Below are 20,741 nucleotides of genomic sequence, written 5' to 3'. Positions count from 1 at the left end.
TTAATCACTAAATTGTGCCATCAATTGACTTCAGTTCTGAAGTATTGCTACATTTTGTTAATCTGTTTATTCTTTACCTTAACAAGATTTTTGTGAATCCCACAAATTTGAGATTCAGGTAACCAGTAAGCACGTTTTGTTTTCTTTAGGCAATTCCATCAATGTAGGAATTTTTAAGTTTTCTGAATTTAAATTTGAGTGATTGACAAAATGATATTTTTGAAGACAGAAAATGTTTACTTATTAAGTGATCTATATCTCAAAAATCTTTCTGATGTTCATTAATGTGCAATGTAAAAGATTTACACTAACACTCTGCAACCCTTTAAAGATTACAGTTAGAGGGAAACAGGGATATTCAGTGTTCATGTGGTCTCAACATTGATCTATTTGCTCAAAGATTTATGTTCCCCCAATGGGCAACTTTGCCCAGCAGCAGTGCTGGCACTGTATATGATTTTTCAACCACTTTAAATGAGATTGGAAAATTATGCACAACGTGCAGTTGAATTTTGGATATACATTTGCAGCAGCCAAGGCTACCCACCAGGAACACAAAATGGGAAAATAAACCTTTTAGTGTTCCTGGAATAGGGAATCAATGGTTGGCAGAGGAAGGAGGCTCATGACAGAATAATAACCCATTGGTTCTGCGTGAATCTGGCTTAAAGGTACTTTCTCAAACTCAATTTCCATATGTTCTCATACTTGCTGCTCTTCTACCAATTACAATTTGTTTTCCTTACAGCATTGCCTTTATGTTGCTTTATGTGATTGAAAAAATAGAGACATGGCATGTATCCACCCTATGTCAATACTGCTGTTGATCAGGCTAATGAGAACCATATTGGATTAATCATGTATGATTCGGTCACCAGTATTCACATCCAATTTTTTTTTTAATTCACAAGATGCAGACATTAGTGCTAAAGCCAGCATTTATCATCCACTCTGAATTGTCCTTGAGAAAAGGTGCCTAATCTAGCTTCAATCTGTCTTTCTCTCCTCTGCACTTTGGAAGTGCTTAATCATGCCTACCTGCCCCTTGACCCCTTGGCTTAGGGATAAGTTTTCATTGGTGAACTGGAATAGTGGCAATTGACTATTTGAACAGCATAACAAGGTTTCTCCTGGCTTCATGTACTAGCTACAACAGTTCCAGCAAAAGTCACTAAAAGACCGTAAAGAAATCATAAGATTTAGGAACAGGATTAAACAATTCAGCCCCTCGAGGCTGCTCTGCCATTTAGTTGGATCATGGCTGGTTCCTCGTGTCCACTTTCCTGCGTTTTTCACCTAAGTCTTGATTCCCATATTGATCAAGAATCTAACCATCCTCGTCTTAAAAATACGCAAGGACTCTGCTCCTACAGCTGCCTGTGGCATGGAGTTCCAAAGACTTACAACCCTCTCAGAGAAGAAATTCCTCATCTCAGTCTCAAATTGGCACCTCTTTATTCTGAGACTAATTCATCTGGCCCTAGATTCTCCCATTAAGGGGAAACATCCTCTCAAAATTTACCCTGTCAAAACCCTTAAGAATCCTGTATGTTTCAATGAGATCACCTCTCATTCTTCTAAACTGCAGTGAGTAGAGTCCTAACCTATTTAGCTTCTGCTGGTAAGACACTCCCTCCAAATGGAGGATCATCCTAGTCAACCTTCTCTGAAATGCCTCCAATGAAATTATATCTTTCTTTAAGTAAAGGGACCAAAACTGCTCACAGTACCCTAGATGTGGTCTCACCAGTACCTTGTACAGTTGTAGTAAGGCTTCCCTATTCTAATGCCGTAACCCCCTAGAAATAAGGGCCAGCATTCCATTAGTCTTCCTGATTACCTGCTGTGCCTGTGCTCTAGCTTTCTGTGTTTCATGCACAAGTGCCCCCAAGTCTTTTTGTGTTGCAGCTTTCTGCAGTTTTTCTCCATTAAATAATAACCCTGTTCTCCCTACCAAAATGAACAACTTTATATTTTTCCACATTATCCTCCACTTGGCAACTTTTTTTGCCCACTTACTTAACTTATCAATATTTCTGTATAAACTGTTTGTATCCTGCTCACAACTTGCCTTTCCACCCATGACATTCAGGAACAAGCACTCTGGATGGTTTTTTGACTCCCTAGTTAGAGATATAAATTGCCGCTTCCAATTGAGAACAGCTGGCCAACAGCTGGATGGAGGATCTTTCCTGATATATTGCAGACTGCCATGCCATATAATACATGTACCAATCGATCTATCTGGACAAAGTGTAGTTATTAGTTCTAAATGTAAAATCTGAAACATTTGGTGCATCACTTATGAAGGTGGCTAGCTTCATGTGTATTGCACTTAAATTGATAAGTAAAGTAGAAAAATAAAGCTTTTTCTTCACTTGAACTTTTAACAATTGCTTACGAGTAATTTTATGCATTAATAGGTTTGCAACAACAATAAAAACTGCCACTGTGACCATGATTGGGCTCCTCCATATTGTGACAAACCTGGGTTAGGAGGGAGCATAGACAGTGGACCCATGAGGCTTGAAGGTGAGGAATGGCTGTATATTCCCACAATAGCAATGGATTACATTCATGTCGACACAATCTGATATTGGATTCTTCTACACAAGTACACCAGCATTTTTCTTGAATATAATAAAACATAATCTTAGAAACTAGCCAATGAATATTATATAAAATGTAATATTAGAAATAAACACCTATTTCATATATTTAACTGTGCTAACAGAATCATAATGTTAACATGTAAGCTCCCTTCTTGTATGGGGAACTAGCAATGCAGCATAAAATGAACATTTATAGCTTAAACCATTTTTAGCATGAGCTCGCTATGATTTTTTTTTTAATCTATTACTAAAATACAAATGTTTTACTTGAAATATGCATCGAATGTGGTCTCTGAAAATTTGATTGGGCGTGAAGATAGGTTACCGAAGAGCCACTGTGACATTAGAAGAAACCACATTTATGGGGATGTTCCAGTTACAGCAGTCAATTGAAAGAATCCTTGAGGAAATTCATGAATCAAAACTTGAGAAATTGGTGGAATACATAATCAATGAAGCAATTAACTAAATTCATTAGTTGATTAAACCTTTATGTGATTAGGTAGAAATTATTTTGAAGGCAATGTTGCTGGCAAAATTGAATCTGTATTTACTAATCTTTTTTACAGAAAGTAATAGCCTGTTTGTGGGCATACTAGTTACAGTCTTGAGTCTTATCACTGCGGGGGTGATAATGTGTTTCAAACGGAAGACATTGCTCCAGCTGCTGTTCTCACATAAAATAACAACAGTTGAAAAGTTAAGGTAAAGTCTTTCAAAAAGTATTTCCACCAGTTTTTACTAACGGTAATACCGGACAAGTCAGATTGTAGAATGAAACTTGGTTTGATAGATTGTCAGTTTAATTTTTGCAGTTGGTTACCATGATAGTTAGTCCAAGAGCATGAGGTTGCCAATGGGTCTTTAAAAAAAGAACACAAAAGAAAAAGAAGAACGATATGTTGAAATAAATAAGACAGTTTAAGAAGATCTTAACATGAACAACACAGCAGACCTTCATTTTTTTTTAATTTCGTATTTAACTGAATTTCCAGTTTTGATGGGCTAAACCTCTTTTCAGTTTGAACAACTTAAAAACTGCTACACAAACTATCACAACTCAGGCATTTTACTTACTAACCTGGCCATCTGCAACAGTGAAACTGTTATTCTGTACTGAAAATCTAATTCTTCTGAACTGAAACCTAATTCTGTACTGAAACATCCCTAGTCTGTTTTTTCTGTATGTCATAAAAGTATATTTTGTAAATACTTCATCAATTAACTTCATAGTCATCCTGTTAGATGCCAAATTGATGTGTTGAATCCAGTTTCAAATGAACTTTGACCTATTTCTAAAAATTCCTTCATAGAAGTGAAATCACGTATCTATTTTACCTTTACTTCCCAAATGACTATAACATGGTATACATCTTTATCAAAAACTGTGTTCTCATTAACAATGCATAAATAACAAATCACTAATTTGCAGACATAACAAGTGATTAAGAATGCAAAAAGAATATCAGTGTTTATTGCAAGAGGAATAGAATATAAAAGTAGGCAGTGCAGCTCTAAAAAGTTTTGATGAGGTAATATCTGAAATGCTGTGGGACTCTTTTTTGGAAAAGGATTTTGTTGCACTAGAAGCAATATGAAGAAAATTCATTTGACTCATTCATGGAATGTTTAACTTATCCATTTAAATTTATTTGTGATTAAAAATGTAGTGCAAAAATTTTACTATCAATGAGCAAAGCAATTGAAGATTACTATCGTGCTGCATTGGAAAAGCTGCTGAGCAATGCTAGCTGGTAAATAATAGTTGATGAATTTGTGCTCTCCTATTACAAGAATATTGCAAAATATTTCAGAGATAAACTTTTAAAGTAGTTAAAACATATTTTGGTTTCATTTGTATATTTTTATTCTATAAACATCTTCTGCCTGTGCATTCTGACACTTTGATTTAATTGGCATGACCGAAGTTCTAGATGTTATTGATATCAAAACTGTAAAAAATTGAGAAATTTCCCTTTGTCTATAGAGTGGATCTTTTCATGCGTATTCTCTGAGTAATGAAATACTCTGAGATCTTTCAGATCAAATTTGGGCTCAATTTGAAGCTAGACACCTGATATGGAAAGACAGAGCACCAACCTACTGTATGATCTCCTTTCATTTTTCATTCTTCATTTTCAACTCAAGCAAGTCAATGAACTACTTCAAACTTTTACTCCCCTTATAAATACTAGTAAACTACTTGCCCCAATCCTTCAAAATACAATTGCATCCTAACAAGAGGAAAATAAAAATAAGTGGCCTGTTTCCAAGCTTGTAATTCTGGTGACAGTAAGTCAAGTTTAACTTCTCAGTGGTTTTTAAGTTAGTAGACTGCACAATATAGTAAAGAGACAATCAAAAAGTGATCAATTTGTAAAATAAAACTGCCTTTATCTTGACCACCTAGCTATGGAGATGTTAAACTGGATATTATTTTCCCAGGGCAAGTAGGAGGAAAATGGACCAAGAATCCTGCTATGATTGTCATGTCTATGTTATCGTTGATTTCAAATACTGTAATCATAATTGATTATATTAAGTTTGCGCAGATTAATTGTACTGAGATCTTTGCCGTTCCTATCTACAGGACTGTAGGTCCGACTAGATCATCAACCCCAAGCCAATCTAGTAGTACATACACAACTCCCATCAAAAGACAAGCCAAAATTCACAAGGTATGTCATTAGAAAAATCTATTGAGCGAACCTTCTGATCAGGTCCATTAGCTGATGCGAGAATGTGATGTGCTATCACCCCTCTCTGGATGGAAATGATATAAATAGCAGAGAATCATTTAGTTGCTTGATTATCTCCACGATTAAGGTGTACAGCCCAATCCTGTGTTGCCTGGTAAGTGGTTACAAACCCAACAGGAAGTCTAAGTTTCTGCAAGACTAACACCAATTCTAGCTTGACTAGATCTCCTAATGGGAAGGTGCATTATAGCTGCAATTGGTGCTAGAAATGGCTGGGGTAGATTTCTAATGAGGAGGAAACCAGACTAGTGGAGGCATAGGCTAGAGAAAGGACTTGTAGGTTCCCAGATACAGCACCGTCTTTCAGGTGAGATATTAATATAGGGCTCCAAATAAATTGCATAAGTGTAACAGATTCTATGGCAAGATTTGAGGAAAAGCAGCCATGTTATCCCCAGTGTCCAGGCCAATATTTTATTATTTAGTCATTACCGCATTGCGGTTTTTGGAAAATATGCTGTGTGCATATCGGCTGCTGTGTTTCCTACATAGCAACAGTGACTCCCTTTCAAAAAGTATTCCACAATGACTGGAAAACACTTTGGGATATCCAGTGGTAAATGCATGTCTTTCTTTTATCTTCTATTAATGATTTGTTCAATAGCTAATTAATGTTTTTAAATGCAAAGTTTAACATGATAAATAAGGCCTCAGGAGCAGTGTACATCATAGCTAACTAACATATTCTTAGCAAACGTTTTATTACAGTTAATTTTTGTTGTGTATTTATTTCAGCAGACAGACAATCTGCAGTCAACCAGCTCATTTCCACCCCATAATGTGCGAGATCAAGCTGTGCGAGGACCACCTCGCTATCAGCCAGTTCACATTAGTAATCCATTGCCGAATTCAGTTGCAAGAGCAAATTTGCACTTTTCCCTGACACCTCAGCGGGTCCTGCCCCCACTGAACCACAGTATGGCGTCTAATTCAGGAGTACCAAGCAGACCATTGCCAGCCAACCCCTCCTTCAGAAATCCACAGGTATGCAAATATTCTGTGTACTGCAGAGGTTTAAACTGAGTCTACATGCTGAAATATTCAAGTCTATTATTTGAGAAGAGCTATTTCTCTGATGTTTCAGCAACATTTGCTAGTGATTTTGAGCATTCTCACAGTAAATTGTGATGATTCAGACTATCAATGTTTATGCAAAACAGTCTTAAATATGGAAAGATACAATTCATCTTATTGTTCTAGTTGCTCACTATATCATTGTTCAACAAAGGTTACTTCAATTTATTTTGTGGAAATGAATCAGTTCTGTTGATTAAATATTTAATTACTGCTAAACAAGTCATGCATTCCTTATTGTTTGTCATGAAGTTATCTTGCAAATAAATATTCATAAGCCATATTTCCTAGACCTTGTTTCCAGTCATATAGACATAACAGCCCAAGTAGAGATAACAATAGTAACTCACAGCATCCAGATTTTCTGTTCAAGCTGAGCCAAGATTGTAGTGATGGAACAGGAGAAACTTCAAGAAAATTCTTAACCGGCCCCACCAAAGATCTTCAGCTCTTATCACCTTTATTTTAGAAAGGTTATGTGAATATTCTATGGCTGGTGTGCACATTTTGCTTTAAAATGACAGCTCAACATTTTACATAATGTTTTTGTTGCAATCTTTGAGCTGTGGTTGTGTTTGAGAGAAGTTGAAACAAATGGCTTGAAGAAAACAAATTACTCTGTTTTCAAGAATGTCTTGAGTGACAAACAGAAGGAAGATAGTGCAAGAGAAAAGGCTGCTGAAATATTTTTTGTTCAATGACCAGCTTGGAATAAGAAACTTGAAATTCTGCTCCTCTCTCTGATGATCTTAACAGTTTCTAAAGCTATTTCTGACCTCTGCTTATCTCATACAGACGTGTGACACCTGAAAACAAAATTGTCAGCATTCGCTAAACCAATTTTAGGGAGGCTGAAAAACACTCAGATGTGAAAAGGCATCGCTCGCGCAACATAAAGCAACAAGCATGCCTGAGCAACAGTAGTTGTGATTTTTCTTAATAAATTCATGGGATGTAGGCATTGCTCATTCCTCACTGACCTTCAGAAGGTGATAGTGAGCTGCTTTCTCAAATACATCTGAATTATTTGCGCTGGACCATCACATTTGTGTGTATCTGGAGCCACATATAGGTAAGGGTAAGGACAGTAATTCTCTTTCCTTAAAGGATATCTATAAATCAGATTTGTTTTTACAAAAATCTGCTAATTTTATGGTTAATATTACTGAGATCTCCTTGTTGACATCTTCCCAATGCAGTGCCACCGATGGTGGGGATTTCCCCAGTGGCAGATTGCAAGTATTGCTTCAAGGACTATTTTACTCAGTTCCTGGCCTTTTGCCAGTGCTGGAGCAACCCTCCACCATGTGAGTTGCTGCCAGCATCATGTGAACCTGCGGCTCCATGCTCCAAGGTGGGGGACGAAGAACCTGCCTTCCTTGCCCCCTGCCCGACCATTTCCCCACCCCTGAAGGGTTTCTCCTCTCATTCTTGGCCCCTGAATCTTTAATTTTTAATTTATCTGGTGGGCCCCAGAGTTTCTTTCCTGCTTCAGTAGTCTCCTCTCTGTGCTAGTGGCGCTGCTAAGGCTTCAGCAGCAGCATCAAACCCCACTTTCCATCTTTCATTGAATGATGGCCCTGAGGCAGCCACCCAGGAGGCTGTCTGTAGAAAATTCACTATGTTCCTCCCAGTGCCAGCAAGTGCAGGCTCATGACCCCTAGTAATGTTCAGCTTATGTCTCTAGATCATTAGTCCAGGCCTGTAGTCCACCAACATAAGCACTCTTCTACCATGCCTCATTGGAAGGCTACTTTGTTCACTAATTGTATAATCATTGTGAAATCATATATAAATTTTACCATGCAGTATTGGCATGATGTATGATGTTAAGAATGCACTTGTAGCATCAGTGAGTGACATGATTGCACAATTTCATCTAACTGCATTATTCCATTGCCTTCTACACAGAAGTATCATTAAAAAATCTTGTATGCCATATTACCATAGCAACATCAGCCTTTTGATTCCTAATGTTTGGGTCTCCATTTGAACTTCCACCTATACAATTAATTATGAATATTTCTAAAGATCCAAGATGATTTTGGTCTTTTCAAAAGAAAGAAAAACTGAAAATGCTTAAAATCTGAAAAAAAAAGAACCTGCTGGATAGTAGTCAGCGTATGAAAAGAGAAAAGATGCCTAGTTAACATTTACTCACCCATGAAATAATGACTTATCTTTTCTCTTTTGTCAGAGTTTGATAGACCTGTTAATATTTACTTTTATTACAGTTGATATTATTAGAAAATAACATTGGATTTTATTCCACTACATGTGGAGAAAGGGGAAGGAAATGGCTTGTGGTCTTTTATGTGCAATTACTATTTTTCTTTTTGTCTGACTTAATATGTTAAATCTCTTCCTGTTAAACCAAAGTTGTAAAAGGTTATTATTTACCATAATGAATGAAGCAATTATTGTTATTAAGTATGTTGCCACTTTGTAAATGAACAGCAAATAGAACATTTTACAGATTGCACGTACAATTTACACTCCCAATTATAGTCATTAGTCAGCAGAAGACTCAATTTGTATTAATGGCAGTTAACCACATCTGATTCCAAGACCATAATATATCTGGAACTGTCACCTTTTGGCAAACAAAATAACTCAAAAACAGAAAATCAGATATACGTCAAAGTTTTAAAAGCTCTAACTCTCTACAATACTGCAGCTAATAAATTCATTTGGCATGTTTGAAGTAATATAAATATTGCTCTATTAATTGAGTTAAGCATTTTCGCAAAGCATACAATGTAATTGAACCATAAACTCTGTTTAACCACCAATGCAACCCCGTGCTGGCCTCTTTGTCAAACTGGATCAAATTATTTGTAATCTCAGTGTCCTGTTTGACCCTGAACTGAGTCCGACCCCACATCCTTTCATTGAAATGCATCTACTTCCACCGCTGTACTACCACCTGCCTTCTCTCCTTCTTTAATCAATCTGCTGCTGAAACCCTCCTTTATGTTACTCCAGGCCTGTTTACTCTAATGCTGTCCTGCACTGCCTCCCGTGTTGCATAAACCTGAGCTCATCCACCATCCTGCTGCCCATGTTATTACTTGCACCACATCTCTGCACCCATCACCCAGCATTCACTTCTGCTTCCAATTGACCAATGCTTAAATTTTAAAATTTAATTTTCATTTTAAAATCCTCTATGGCATTGAAGCTCCTTCTTTCTGAAACCTCTTCCATCATTTTGTGTCTCTTTCAATTACTTCATCAGTGTCTTCTCATGCAACAGCAGTCAGGAAAAGCAAGAAATTGTAGCATATATATAATCGTATATTTATGAACAATGTGGGTATTTATTTGCTCCTCTACCTGGTCAGTCTGATTTACTGAAATCTCAATTAACAGGCATTATGTTGTTCATGTTCATTGCAGGGTCCTTCAATGCGCAGTCCTCCAAAGAAACCTCTGCCAGCAAATCCTATAAACAGGCCATCACAACTGAATGCTCCCTTCATACAGCACCCTGAGGTCCAGATCAAGCCTGTCAGGTGAGTTTTTTGTACAATTTAGTTTTTACTTGACAGTGAGTGAAAGAAATCATTAAAAAACCAGCCTAACTGATTTAGATTTCATAGTCAAAAGCAAGAATACATGCTCCCTAACTATGCTAACAAGCATTGCACAGATTTTCTGTACTTCCAGAAAGCTAAGACCATGCTCATGAAATTCTGAAAGACTTCGGAATCCTCAAATCCTTGTATATTTACTGAAACAATTAATGATAGGTGTGAATGTGAAGTATGGTGGGAATGGGCTCATACCAGAAGCCAAAATTGAATATCTGATAAAAGCTAATGGTGAAGCTCTCAGACATTAATGAAATTCATATGTACAAAGATATGAATTGTAGATTAATTTACTTGTTTTTATTTTATCAGAATTTGTTTGTAGTGTTCATTTCAAAGACTGGTTTCTCTGCGTGATGCACATCAAAAGAATTATTTTCTCTCATCCCTCCCACCTTGGTTCTCCTGCTATCTCAAAACATTTGTCCAGTCAAGAGGCTCATAAATACCTGCTTTTGAGCTTTCTTGGGATGATCATTACATTGACTTTCTTGTCAATTTTGCATTATCCTCTGTGAGGAAGCATGTAGACCCTACTTGACATCCACCTGACACAACCAAAATTAAAAATTTGTATTGTAACATGACCTTGTGCCTTCCTGCTGAAGAGCACAGCACACTGAAACACTGGCCTGTTTCTGTATCGTAAAAGGTTATACTTAATTAAAGCTTGATAACAAAGCATTTCATTGATGAATTAGGACTACTTAATGAAGATGAGGATTAGTTAAGATTCAATGAGCATTATAGTTCAAAAGAAACAAAAGGCAAAAAGAATACTGCAGCAGAAAACACTAATTAATTTAGATTTCAAAGAAACATTATTTTCCATTCTGCCTATTCTATGTGAGCGTTTGAAGCTATATTGAGTACTCCTTTTGCTGTTAATCTTAAAATAGAGAAATGTGAAAAATTGTATTTGAAATCTGAAAATACAACATGCATTCTGAAGACAGATCTTGAATATCGCATTATCATTCATTAGCTTTGTTATATCTTGTGTATTCAAAGTAAGTTAACAATAAATACATATTATTTCATTCATTAAAAAGTGTTAACAACTCGAATCCATGTTGTTAAAAAGCTAAAATATTGAGGTAATTTCCTATTTCCTTTCCATCTCAGCACAACAACCCCAATGAAATCTGCATTCTTCCAAACTAGGGCTTTTTGTATACCCTACTTTGCTTTGCCCCACTACTTTTGTCCATCTTTTGAGATATCTAAACCTGAAGGCCTAAAACTCTCTCCCTAAACCTCAATACCTTGCAATCCTCCTTAAAATATTCTGTAAATTGTCTTATCGACTGAGCTGTCCAATGATCCAAATATTGTTTTCAAAATAACAGTGAAGCTGAAGGCACTCCCTGTTATTTAGGTACACATGCTGTGGCATTTTCAGTTCAGGTCAGCTGTATGAATATCTAGAATTTGCTCACTAAGTTGTACTCATTTGCTATTAATTTTGTGAAAGCCATACCAAGCTATCTGCCTCCCTGATGACTTGCCTTAAATGGTGTGACATTACTGTTCCTGCGTGCAATAAGATTTCACTAGTACAGGTGTACATTTTGTTTCTTTCAAGCATTAATTGTTTTCCTAGAGATTAAAAATAATGTAAAATATTGACTTTTTTCTTTCCTTTCTGCTCGCTCAATCTAGCCTTATCTACTTCCTTATTTCTCTTTCAATGCTTCATTTTATATGGAAATTACCAAGTCTAATTTACACTCTATGTCTTTGCACTTTTCTTTTTAACAAACCTTCATTTTGATTAGTTAGGGAGGTACATATTTGCTTGTTCTATTCACTCAGGCCCTTCAATGTTCTGTTACCAGCTTGCACTTGTAGAAGCCCGCCATTCAAACATTTAAAAATCCAACCATACAAGGGCAAGTCTAATAAATAGAAAATGCTATTAGATAGCTAGAAACAGTTTAGTTTTAATAGATTAATGCTAAATAATTTAGATTACGTACTCTGATTCTAGTAAATGATGTGATTTGATAGAGGTGTGTAAAATTATAAAGGTATGGAGCAGAGGATAGAAACAGACTGCTGCCGTTATCTTTCAAGGTGGTGGAAGCTATTAGTTTGGGAGATACTATTGAAGAAGCTTTGATGACTTCGAGCATATAGTAGCGAAAGAGACCGTTTGGCCCATAAATCCCACCTTGTTGTCAAGCACTGACTTATTCTAGTCCCATTTCGAGCAGTTGGTCCACAGCCATGTACGCTGTGGCACTTCAAATGATCGTCTAAATACTTCTTAAATGTTATGAAGGGGCTGACCTCTACCACCCTTTTGAGTAGCATGTTCCAGATACTCACCACCCTCTGGACGAAAGAAGTCTTCCTTAAATCCCCTCTAAACCTTCTGCCCTATACTTTAAATCTGTGACAACCCCACCCCCTAGGTTATTGATCCTTCAACTAAGGGGGAAAATTTCTACCTATCTAACCTATTTATATTCTTCATAATCCTCAACCAGGGTCCCCCTCAGCCTTTTCTGCTCTAAGGAAAATAATCCCAACCTATCCAGTATCACTTCGTAACTGAAATGCCCCAACCTAGGCAACATTCTGGGGAATCTCCTCTGCACCTACTCCTGCTGTGGGCTGTCTTGCATCCAGTATTACATCCAGTTAATCCAGTTAACTGATCCAGTTAAATTTCTGGTCAATAATAGCCCTCAAAATTCCATTGGTGGGGTCAAGACAGTGGTAATGCAATTGAATGTCAGGAGACAGTGGTTAGGGGCTCTCTTGTATGAGATGATCATTGTCTAGAGTTACGTGGCATAAATATTATTTGTCATTTATTAGTCTAAGCCTCAATGATCCCCAGATCTTGCTGCATACAAGCATATATGTCTTCATTACCTAAGGCATTCTGAATGTGCAAACAATTATCAATGAACAGCCCTAATTCAAATCTTTAAATGGAGAATAAAGTCTAATAGAGAGAAATAGCTAAAGATAAATTCACCAAGAATACTGTGCTGTGGAATTCCTTCAGCAATTTTCTTGGTCTGAGATGATCAGCCTTCAAAAACCATAAACATGACTCAATCAAAAAATGTGTTTATCAATGACACATTACCATTGACTTCAGTTTTTCTTATTTCTCTATTTTTTGTACCCAAGATTTCTACCTAGGCACTTTGTACCTAAGATTGCGCCATGTGTTGGTGACATTGTACGCACTTCACTGTACTCCTGTCATTATCATTGATTTCAGTTTTACTGGGTCTCCATGGTGCCACACTTAATCAAATGCTGCCTTGATGTCAAGGACTTTCACTTTGGATTGCGGTTCATGTCCATGTTTGGATTGAGGTAGTAACGAGGCCAAGAGATGAGTAGTCCTAGCAAAATCCAAGCTATGGATTCATGGAGTAGTTATTCGGTGGGCTGTGCCACTTTGTTAATGGCTTGGTAAAAATTGATAGGAAATTTTTTGCCCAATTCAGATTTGTTCCACTTTTTGTACCCAGAATTGTAAGTCTTCAACACTGCTACCAAGGTGTTGTAGGTTCCCCTTGGCTTTTTCTGCATACAACAGAGTTAGCTGTTTGTTGATGTCACATGGATTTAATTGTATTGGTTGAAGATGTTGGCCACCTCAGGAGAAACCTAACTCAATCAGCAGTTTTCACTGAATGTGGTTGTAAACACTTTAACCTTATCTTCTGCACTGAAAGGCTGGGCTCTGTAATTATGGAGAATGTGATGTTCATCCTGTCTGCTTGAAAGTGTAGGAAATGAAAACTTGCACATTGAGAAGCTGCTAAACAGACCTAAAGTAATGATAAAGTGTTAGTGTGTAAAAACAACCGATAAAAGTTTGTCCTTCCATAGCTAAGTAATGGAATTAGTGAATCTGTAACACTGCAGTTAGCCCCTTTGGGGATATAAATTACTTGTGTAGGAAGGTTTGGAAGCAACTGGTAAGCAAGGAAGAGTCTTGAAGTTTCAATATACTGTTTAGACCAAAGGATATGTTCTTGATATGTTCTTCACACTTCTCAAAGAATTAAGGCTGGTCACCTGGTATGATTGCGATGGAGCAGAGAGGGGTGTGTTGGACAATACAATCAAATTTTTGCAGATAAAAAAAGACCAGCATCTATATAGCACCCTTCACAATCTCAGAGCATTCATCAGCCTTAAAGCTCTTTGGAAATATTTTTGAAATATAGCAAATGTGGCGACCAATTTGAACACAGCAATGTGACAGTGATGGGATGTTCTGTCTTGTGATGTTCGCCCAAGAATGTTTCTTGGTCAAGAAATCAGATACGATTCTCCTGCTCATCTTCAATCATTGAATTTACCTGAAAAATTATATAGGCCTTGTTTCGATATCCCATCCAACTAACAGCATCCTTGACAATGACTCCCTCAGCGTTGCTAGATTTTTGAGTTCACATCCCTGGAGTTGTATCTGAATCCAGAATCTTTTGACTCATAAACTAGATTACTCCCAAATGAAACACAGCTAAATGTGATTCCGCGCGGTACCTGCTGATGGCCAACAGCACTTTGTGGGCCATACTGAGCTACTCCCACCCAAAGTGCATTCTGTGTTTATACAACTGTCAATATTCCCTCTAAATGATGTTCAGTATGAGGGAATAAAGCTTCACCAGTTATGGGAAGATGATGGTTGTATTGTCTCATGGTCTCTATGTCTGTGTTTAACCTGAAACCATGAGACATCATGGATTCTGAAGTCACTGTTGAGGAATCCCATGACCAATCACACCTGACTGTAAATTGTTGTTGCTTGCATATTTAGGAGATCTCAACTGTTGTTGGACAGATCAAGCCCAGTGACTTTAAATTTTCATCTTGTGTTCACTTCATCACTGCATCCTCTATATCCCCGTAACCTGCCCCAACCCTACAACCCTCTGGGGCACTCAAAATTCTTGGAACTTTGGCCATTTGAACATTCCCCATTTTTTTTTCAACCACCTTCAGTGGTTGTGCCTTTAGCCATCCAGGCCTAGTTTTCTGGAATTCCTTCAATAAACCTATCTACAGAATTCTCTTCTTCCAAGATGCTATTTATTAGAACCTACACCTTTAACCAGGTTACTTGAATATCATTTTTGTTGCCTCAGTGTCTGATTCTATTCTTGTGCATTGCATTATAACATCTAATGATGTGAAAAGCACTTTGTAAATGCAAGCTACTGTTTTGTTGGCATAACCAGCCCATTTATGCTAGATTAAAGGTTATATTAAAATAGCGGAAAGAATAATGTTTATCAAGTATAAATGAAGTCTACTGAACAAAGCTTGAGGATTAAACAGATTCATGAAGAAACTGTGATTAGCTCTAACTTAATTTGTTATCATCTTCTTTATTTCAGACCAGCACCCAAGAAGCCTCAGCAGCACAATAAGATTAACCGACGATGTTGACATCGAATGACAAAAAGAATTTACCTGCCAGCAACTGACCAAACATGTTTGCACTATATGAGAATTCTAAATGGAGTTAGTCCTCTTATTAACCAGCATTGCAAATAGGAACTGTTCTTCTTTGTATCCATTTCTGTGCTAGCATTTCTTGACTGGCATGAGCAATGAATAGCAAGGTACTGGTGTCTACCAAGCTATTCCTTTAATCCCAACTAGACAAGAAATAAACTTTATATGCATATAGTTGAGAGATGCTGGTACTTCAGTCTTTTATACGAAGGAAGTGGTCCTGTCACTCTCCTATCATTAATATCTCATGTTACCACAAAGAATCTTAGCAACATGCCATAGTGGCTTCATTGTACCACATCACTGGGTTTTTATGGTGTACCATCTGCTTCCACACTAAAGATGCATTTTATTCCATTTTTTAAACAAATATGCCATCAAAGCAATGTATTTAGACAGTAAACACACCAAAATATATCAGTGCCTTCAATGTATAAGCAAGAGATCACATGGACACAATGCCCTTGTGTACTATGCCATCAGATCCACTCATTTTATGGGTTGTATGACAGAGGGCCATACACGGCACTTGTAAAATCAATCAAATTTTGTATGACTTAAGAAACCACATGATTAGGCATTTTAATTTAACAGAAGTGCTAAATATGTTAATAGTGATTGATCAATTGTTTGAAATGCATTCTTATACTGTAAATAAGAGGTAAGCTCACACCACTAAAGGTTGTGATAAAATTAGTTGGTGCTTAACATATTTTGTGTACTATTACAGAACTGATAGATAAAGGGATTCTGAGCTCCTGTTTTTGGTGCTGTGGCTCCTTATGGTGCTGTGTACTTGCTCAGGTACGTGTAAATTATTAATTTATGTTGAATATTTATTACAATGCAGTGCACTGTGGTGGACACTTTTACAGTAGCTGAATTTTCTTAAAGGAAAATTTCTCTGAGTGTCATAATTGTGATCATTTTCAGTGAAAAAAATTCCACTTAATTGCAACTAAGTAGAATAAATGTATTGCTCTAAAGTTACTAGGGCACGAATAAACACAATGTGCTATTATTCTTAAACAGCAGGAATTAAAATAAATCAGATTGGGATGAGGAAATTCAGCACAGATTGGATTGATTCACAGAATTCATCAAAAATCAAATCACTGCATTGTTTTCTTTTCAGGTCAACCATTTTGTAAAATGATTTTTAAAGATTCCAAACTTGTTATTAGTGTCTCTAGTTTATTGATTAAACTATACTCACATTTTTGTAGCATTTACATATACTAGAAGGTCAGCTAGCCACTCAGAGCTCTTTTTGTTAAATGAAATGTATGTAACATTCCATTTAAGCTAGTTCAAATTTGATGTGTATTTTAGGTTTTACAGGGAAACACTTCCACAGTTTGTTTTCCTCTGCCATTGATTCAAGATTATGCTTGTGAACAGTCCATTATTCACTAAACTTGGTGTTCAAATAATTCCCTTTGTGTCAGTAGTTATTTTGTGCATCATCAAGCTTTAATTCTTTCAGATCACACTACTACATTTATATCAAAATAAAGAGTTTGCATTGAATCAGCTATCTGTGTGAAATTATAACAATATTAGCTAGAAAAGAGGAAACATAAGAAGCTTTCCTTCCATATGTCTTATATTCATGAAATATACATTAAATTTTCTATGTCACATAATTATTTGAGGTCAACAACCTTATTGTTCTTTAAATTGTATTTGGAATTATCCTCTTGCAAGACACTGGTGCAAGCCAAGGATGTTTCAATTTTGTTTATTCATAAAAGTCTACTTAATAAATAGCTGGAATAGGAAGATGTTGTTCATAACCAACACTATCCCTTTTATTTTGACTCTCAAACAACCTTAATAATCTAATGGCAAAATAAGATTTTAAACCAATCTCAGGACAAGTGGAATACAGTCCACTTTGGGGAAGCAAGTTGTTCTGTATCATTACTTAAATGATACATCATCATTAGTTTCAGCTACTTGATGGTGCATAAGGAGGTTTTCTGATGCAATGGGTAGTGTTCCTGACTTTGAGCCAGAATCTCTGGATTCAAGCCTCAATCCATGACTTGAATGGTCAGGAGAAGTGCATTCATAATAGGGCCAAACGTGCAGCGTCACTCTGCAATCCTTCCAGCACACCATTGGCAGGCAGTAAGAGTGGGAGAGATTCCTGGTCAGCCATATGACCAAAAAAAGTGTAAGAGCTTCCACCATCACCATTCCTATTTCCAGATTGCAATGTGCATGTAAAAGTGAATGTTGCCACAGCAACTAGGATACCTTAGTGGTGATGGCCATTGTCTCATTTGGCTGACATGAACCAGATTGATGCCAACAGCATGAGGTCCAATAATTGTTTTAGCTGCAGTGGACTTACAACCCACTCACACACACCCACTCACACACACACATTCATTCACACTCACACGCACCCACACTCACCCACACACTCAACCGCACACACCACACTCACCCGCACACACACACACTCACACACACCCACTTGTGGTGGAGATACCTGTATTGTGGGTCAGACCAACCTTTGGGCAGATAACTAAAGACATTTGAACATCAGGAAGGTGTGGGCCTTTCAAGTCTCAATCGAACAAATCTTAACGCAAATGAAACTCAGCCCTTTACGTTCAGTATATTGATCCATAAATGGAAAAAAATACTCAACTCCTTTAAGTTTTCTGTGGACTGAATTCTGAAATAAGATCCTTAGATCTTTGTAAATTTTTTACAGAATTGACTGAAAAGTAGAAATAAAAAGCAAGCTACGAGTGCTGCAAGTCTGAAATAAAATCAAAATATGTTGAAAGTGCACATCAGATTAGTCAATGTTGTAAAACAAAGAGAAGAGCCCTAGTCCACACATATGTATCATAAAAAAACTGTTATGCTGTCACCAAATCTATCCAATATAAAAGACCATAATCTGTTTGAAATTGTGTTTTCATTTATGTCCACTTGTCTGTCAGCCAATGATCTGCTCTGCACTTTATTAAATAAAATTTTCTCTAATCGTATTTTCTACTTCCTACTTAAACCCAAAACCATCCTTAATTGTATAAACACGAGCCTCATAAATATCTTTGTAATACATCTCAACTGTGAGAAGTGCCTTGGCAAATATGCTTAAAAGCACTGTTGATCAATGTTGGAGCACTAGTTGAAGGCTTGTTTGGAAGTACACATATTCCAAACCACATTACAAACCTCATACCAGCCTGATTCAGAATGACACAGACAGAAACATGGCACTCCCATCAAATGATCACAGACAACTATTTTGCAGCCCAGTCAGAACAGTAGGAAAATAAAGGGCTTTGCGTCCTCACTAAAAAATACAGGGGATTATGAAAAATAATCAGACATTTCAATAATAATCATTTTTGCCAGTAAGATTTCAAGTTTGAAAAGCAGAATTTAGTCAGTGAGTAAAAAAGTGATTAGGCTGAAGTACTCATTCAGAAGTAAAATATTGCAGATGCTGGAAACCTGAAAAAATTACTCAGGCAAATAGGCAGCATCTGTTGACAGAAATAGAGATAATGTTTCAGGATGAAATGTTAACTCTGTTTCCACAGATGCTCCCTAACTGTTGAGTATTTCCAGCATTTTGTGGAATGAGTTTTGCCTTTGACCTTCACAATCTCCCAAGTGTCTCCTGAGTATTTCCAGAGTCTTCCTTCATCTTGTAAATTCTCGTCTTCCATACTCTTCAAGCAGACTGATCACATTCTGTAGAACAGAATATAAACAGTTCATCATTAGATAAAAATCTAAAATAATTGTTCTGTCAATAAGATACTAATCAATTTCTGGATCAATAAAAGTGATCAATAAAATGTAAAATACCTCTGTGCTAAAGGATTTGGCCATTTCTAGGACACTTGTACCATGCTGGAATTAGACAGAGAAAGATGTAAGGGTTCACAGGTCTAAAACAGTAATTTTGGCATTTTGCTAAAAATGGTATTCTTGATCTACTGTGTTAATGTGCATTATGCAATCAGATATTAAACATCTTGTACACTACCATTTAAAAAGAAATTGGTATGCATTGTTGTCTTAGTGGTATTACAAAAAAATTGACGTTACAAATATAGTAAGCAATTAGTTGTTTGCTATATAGTTCAAATACATGCAATAACTTTTTAGTAAAAAAGTGCTGACTGGCCAAATTCAATTTCTAGCTATAAAAGTTTAGACCAACATTTATTGTATATCATACTGGGAAGTTATCTCAAGCAAAGATACGGAATGAGTATTTCCGCTTTTTTTTTAATTTAAAAAAATCCTGGGATTGAAAATTAAGAATGTTGGCAAATTAGAATAATCATAAAAAAATTGAAACACTCAAGGGCCAAAATCCAGAAGGCCCGCAACATGTCATTAGTCATAGAGCCATTGAGATGTACAGCACGGCAAGAAACCCTTCAGTCCAACTCATCCATGCCGATCAGATATCCTAAATAAATCTAGTCCCATTTGCCAGCATTTGGCCCATATCCCTCTAAACCCTTCCTATTCATATACCCATCCAAATGCCTTTTAAATGTTGCAATTATACCAGCCTCCATCACTTCCTCTGGCAGTTCATTCCATACATGCACCACCCTCTGCGTGAAAAAGTTGCCCCTTAGGTCCATTTTAAATCTTTCCCCTCTCACCTTAAATCTGTGCTCTCTAGTTTTGGACTACCCCACCCCAGGAAAAAGACCTTGCCTATTTATCCTATCCATGCCCCTCATGTTTTGCAAACCTCTCTAAGGTGACTCCTCGACCTCAAACGCTCCAAGGAAAATAACCCCAGTCTATTAAGCCTTTCCCTATCGCTCAAACCCTCCAACCCTGGCAACATTCTTGTAAATTTTTTCTGAACCCTTTCAAGTTTCACAACATTTCCCTATAGGAAGGAGACCAGTATTCCAAAAGTGCCCTAACCAATGTCCTGTACAGCTGCAACATGACCTCCCAACACCTATACTCAATGCGCTGACCAATAAAGGCAAGCATACCAAATGCCTTCTTCACTATCCTGTCTATCTGCCTCCAGTTTCAAGCAAATATCAACCTGCACTCCAAGGTCTCTTTGTTCAGCAACACCCACCAGGACCTTACCAATAAATGTATAAGTCCTGCCTTGATTTGCCTTTCCAAAATGCAGCACCTCACATTTTTCTAAATTAAATTTTATCTGCCACTCCTTGGCC

The 20,741-nt window shown here is 36.9% G+C and overlaps 1 protein-coding gene across 2 annotated transcripts; it reads left to right on the top strand.

Annotated features, from left to right (window-relative positions):
• The first annotated feature begins 2,350 nt into the window (after positions 1-2,350).
• LOC109936558 (disintegrin and metalloproteinase domain-containing protein 12-like) lies at positions 2,351-16,973 on the top strand. Of its 2 annotated transcripts, none has more exons than XM_048593186.1 (6): positions 2,351-2,532; positions 3,182-3,317; positions 5,203-5,290; positions 6,110-6,355; positions 9,845-9,960; positions 15,420-16,973. In XM_048593186.1, exons 1-6 carry the CDS (start codon positions 2,520-2,522, stop codon positions 15,469-15,471), a joined length of 651 nt encoding a protein of 216 aa, XP_048449143.1. In that variant the 5' UTR covers positions 2,351-2,519; the 3' UTR covers positions 15,472-16,973. The 2 variants fall into 2 exon arrangements, with proteins under 2 accessions (XP_048449143.1, XP_048449142.1); XM_048593185.1 differs by having other exon boundaries at positions 2,354-2,532; positions 6,107-6,355.
• Positions 16,974-20,741: the final 3,768 nt, after the last annotated feature.

This window comes from Rhincodon typus, unplaced genomic scaffold, assembly GCF_021869965.1.
Source record: "Rhincodon typus isolate 14 unplaced genomic scaffold, sRhiTyp1.1 hic_rhity00002446, whole genome shotgun sequence".
Taxonomy (NCBI): Eukaryota; Metazoa; Chordata; class Chondrichthyes; order Orectolobiformes; family Rhincodontidae; genus Rhincodon; species Rhincodon typus.
Note: the sequence above shows the minus strand (reverse complement) of the source record. Positions and strands in the feature narration are given on the sequence as shown.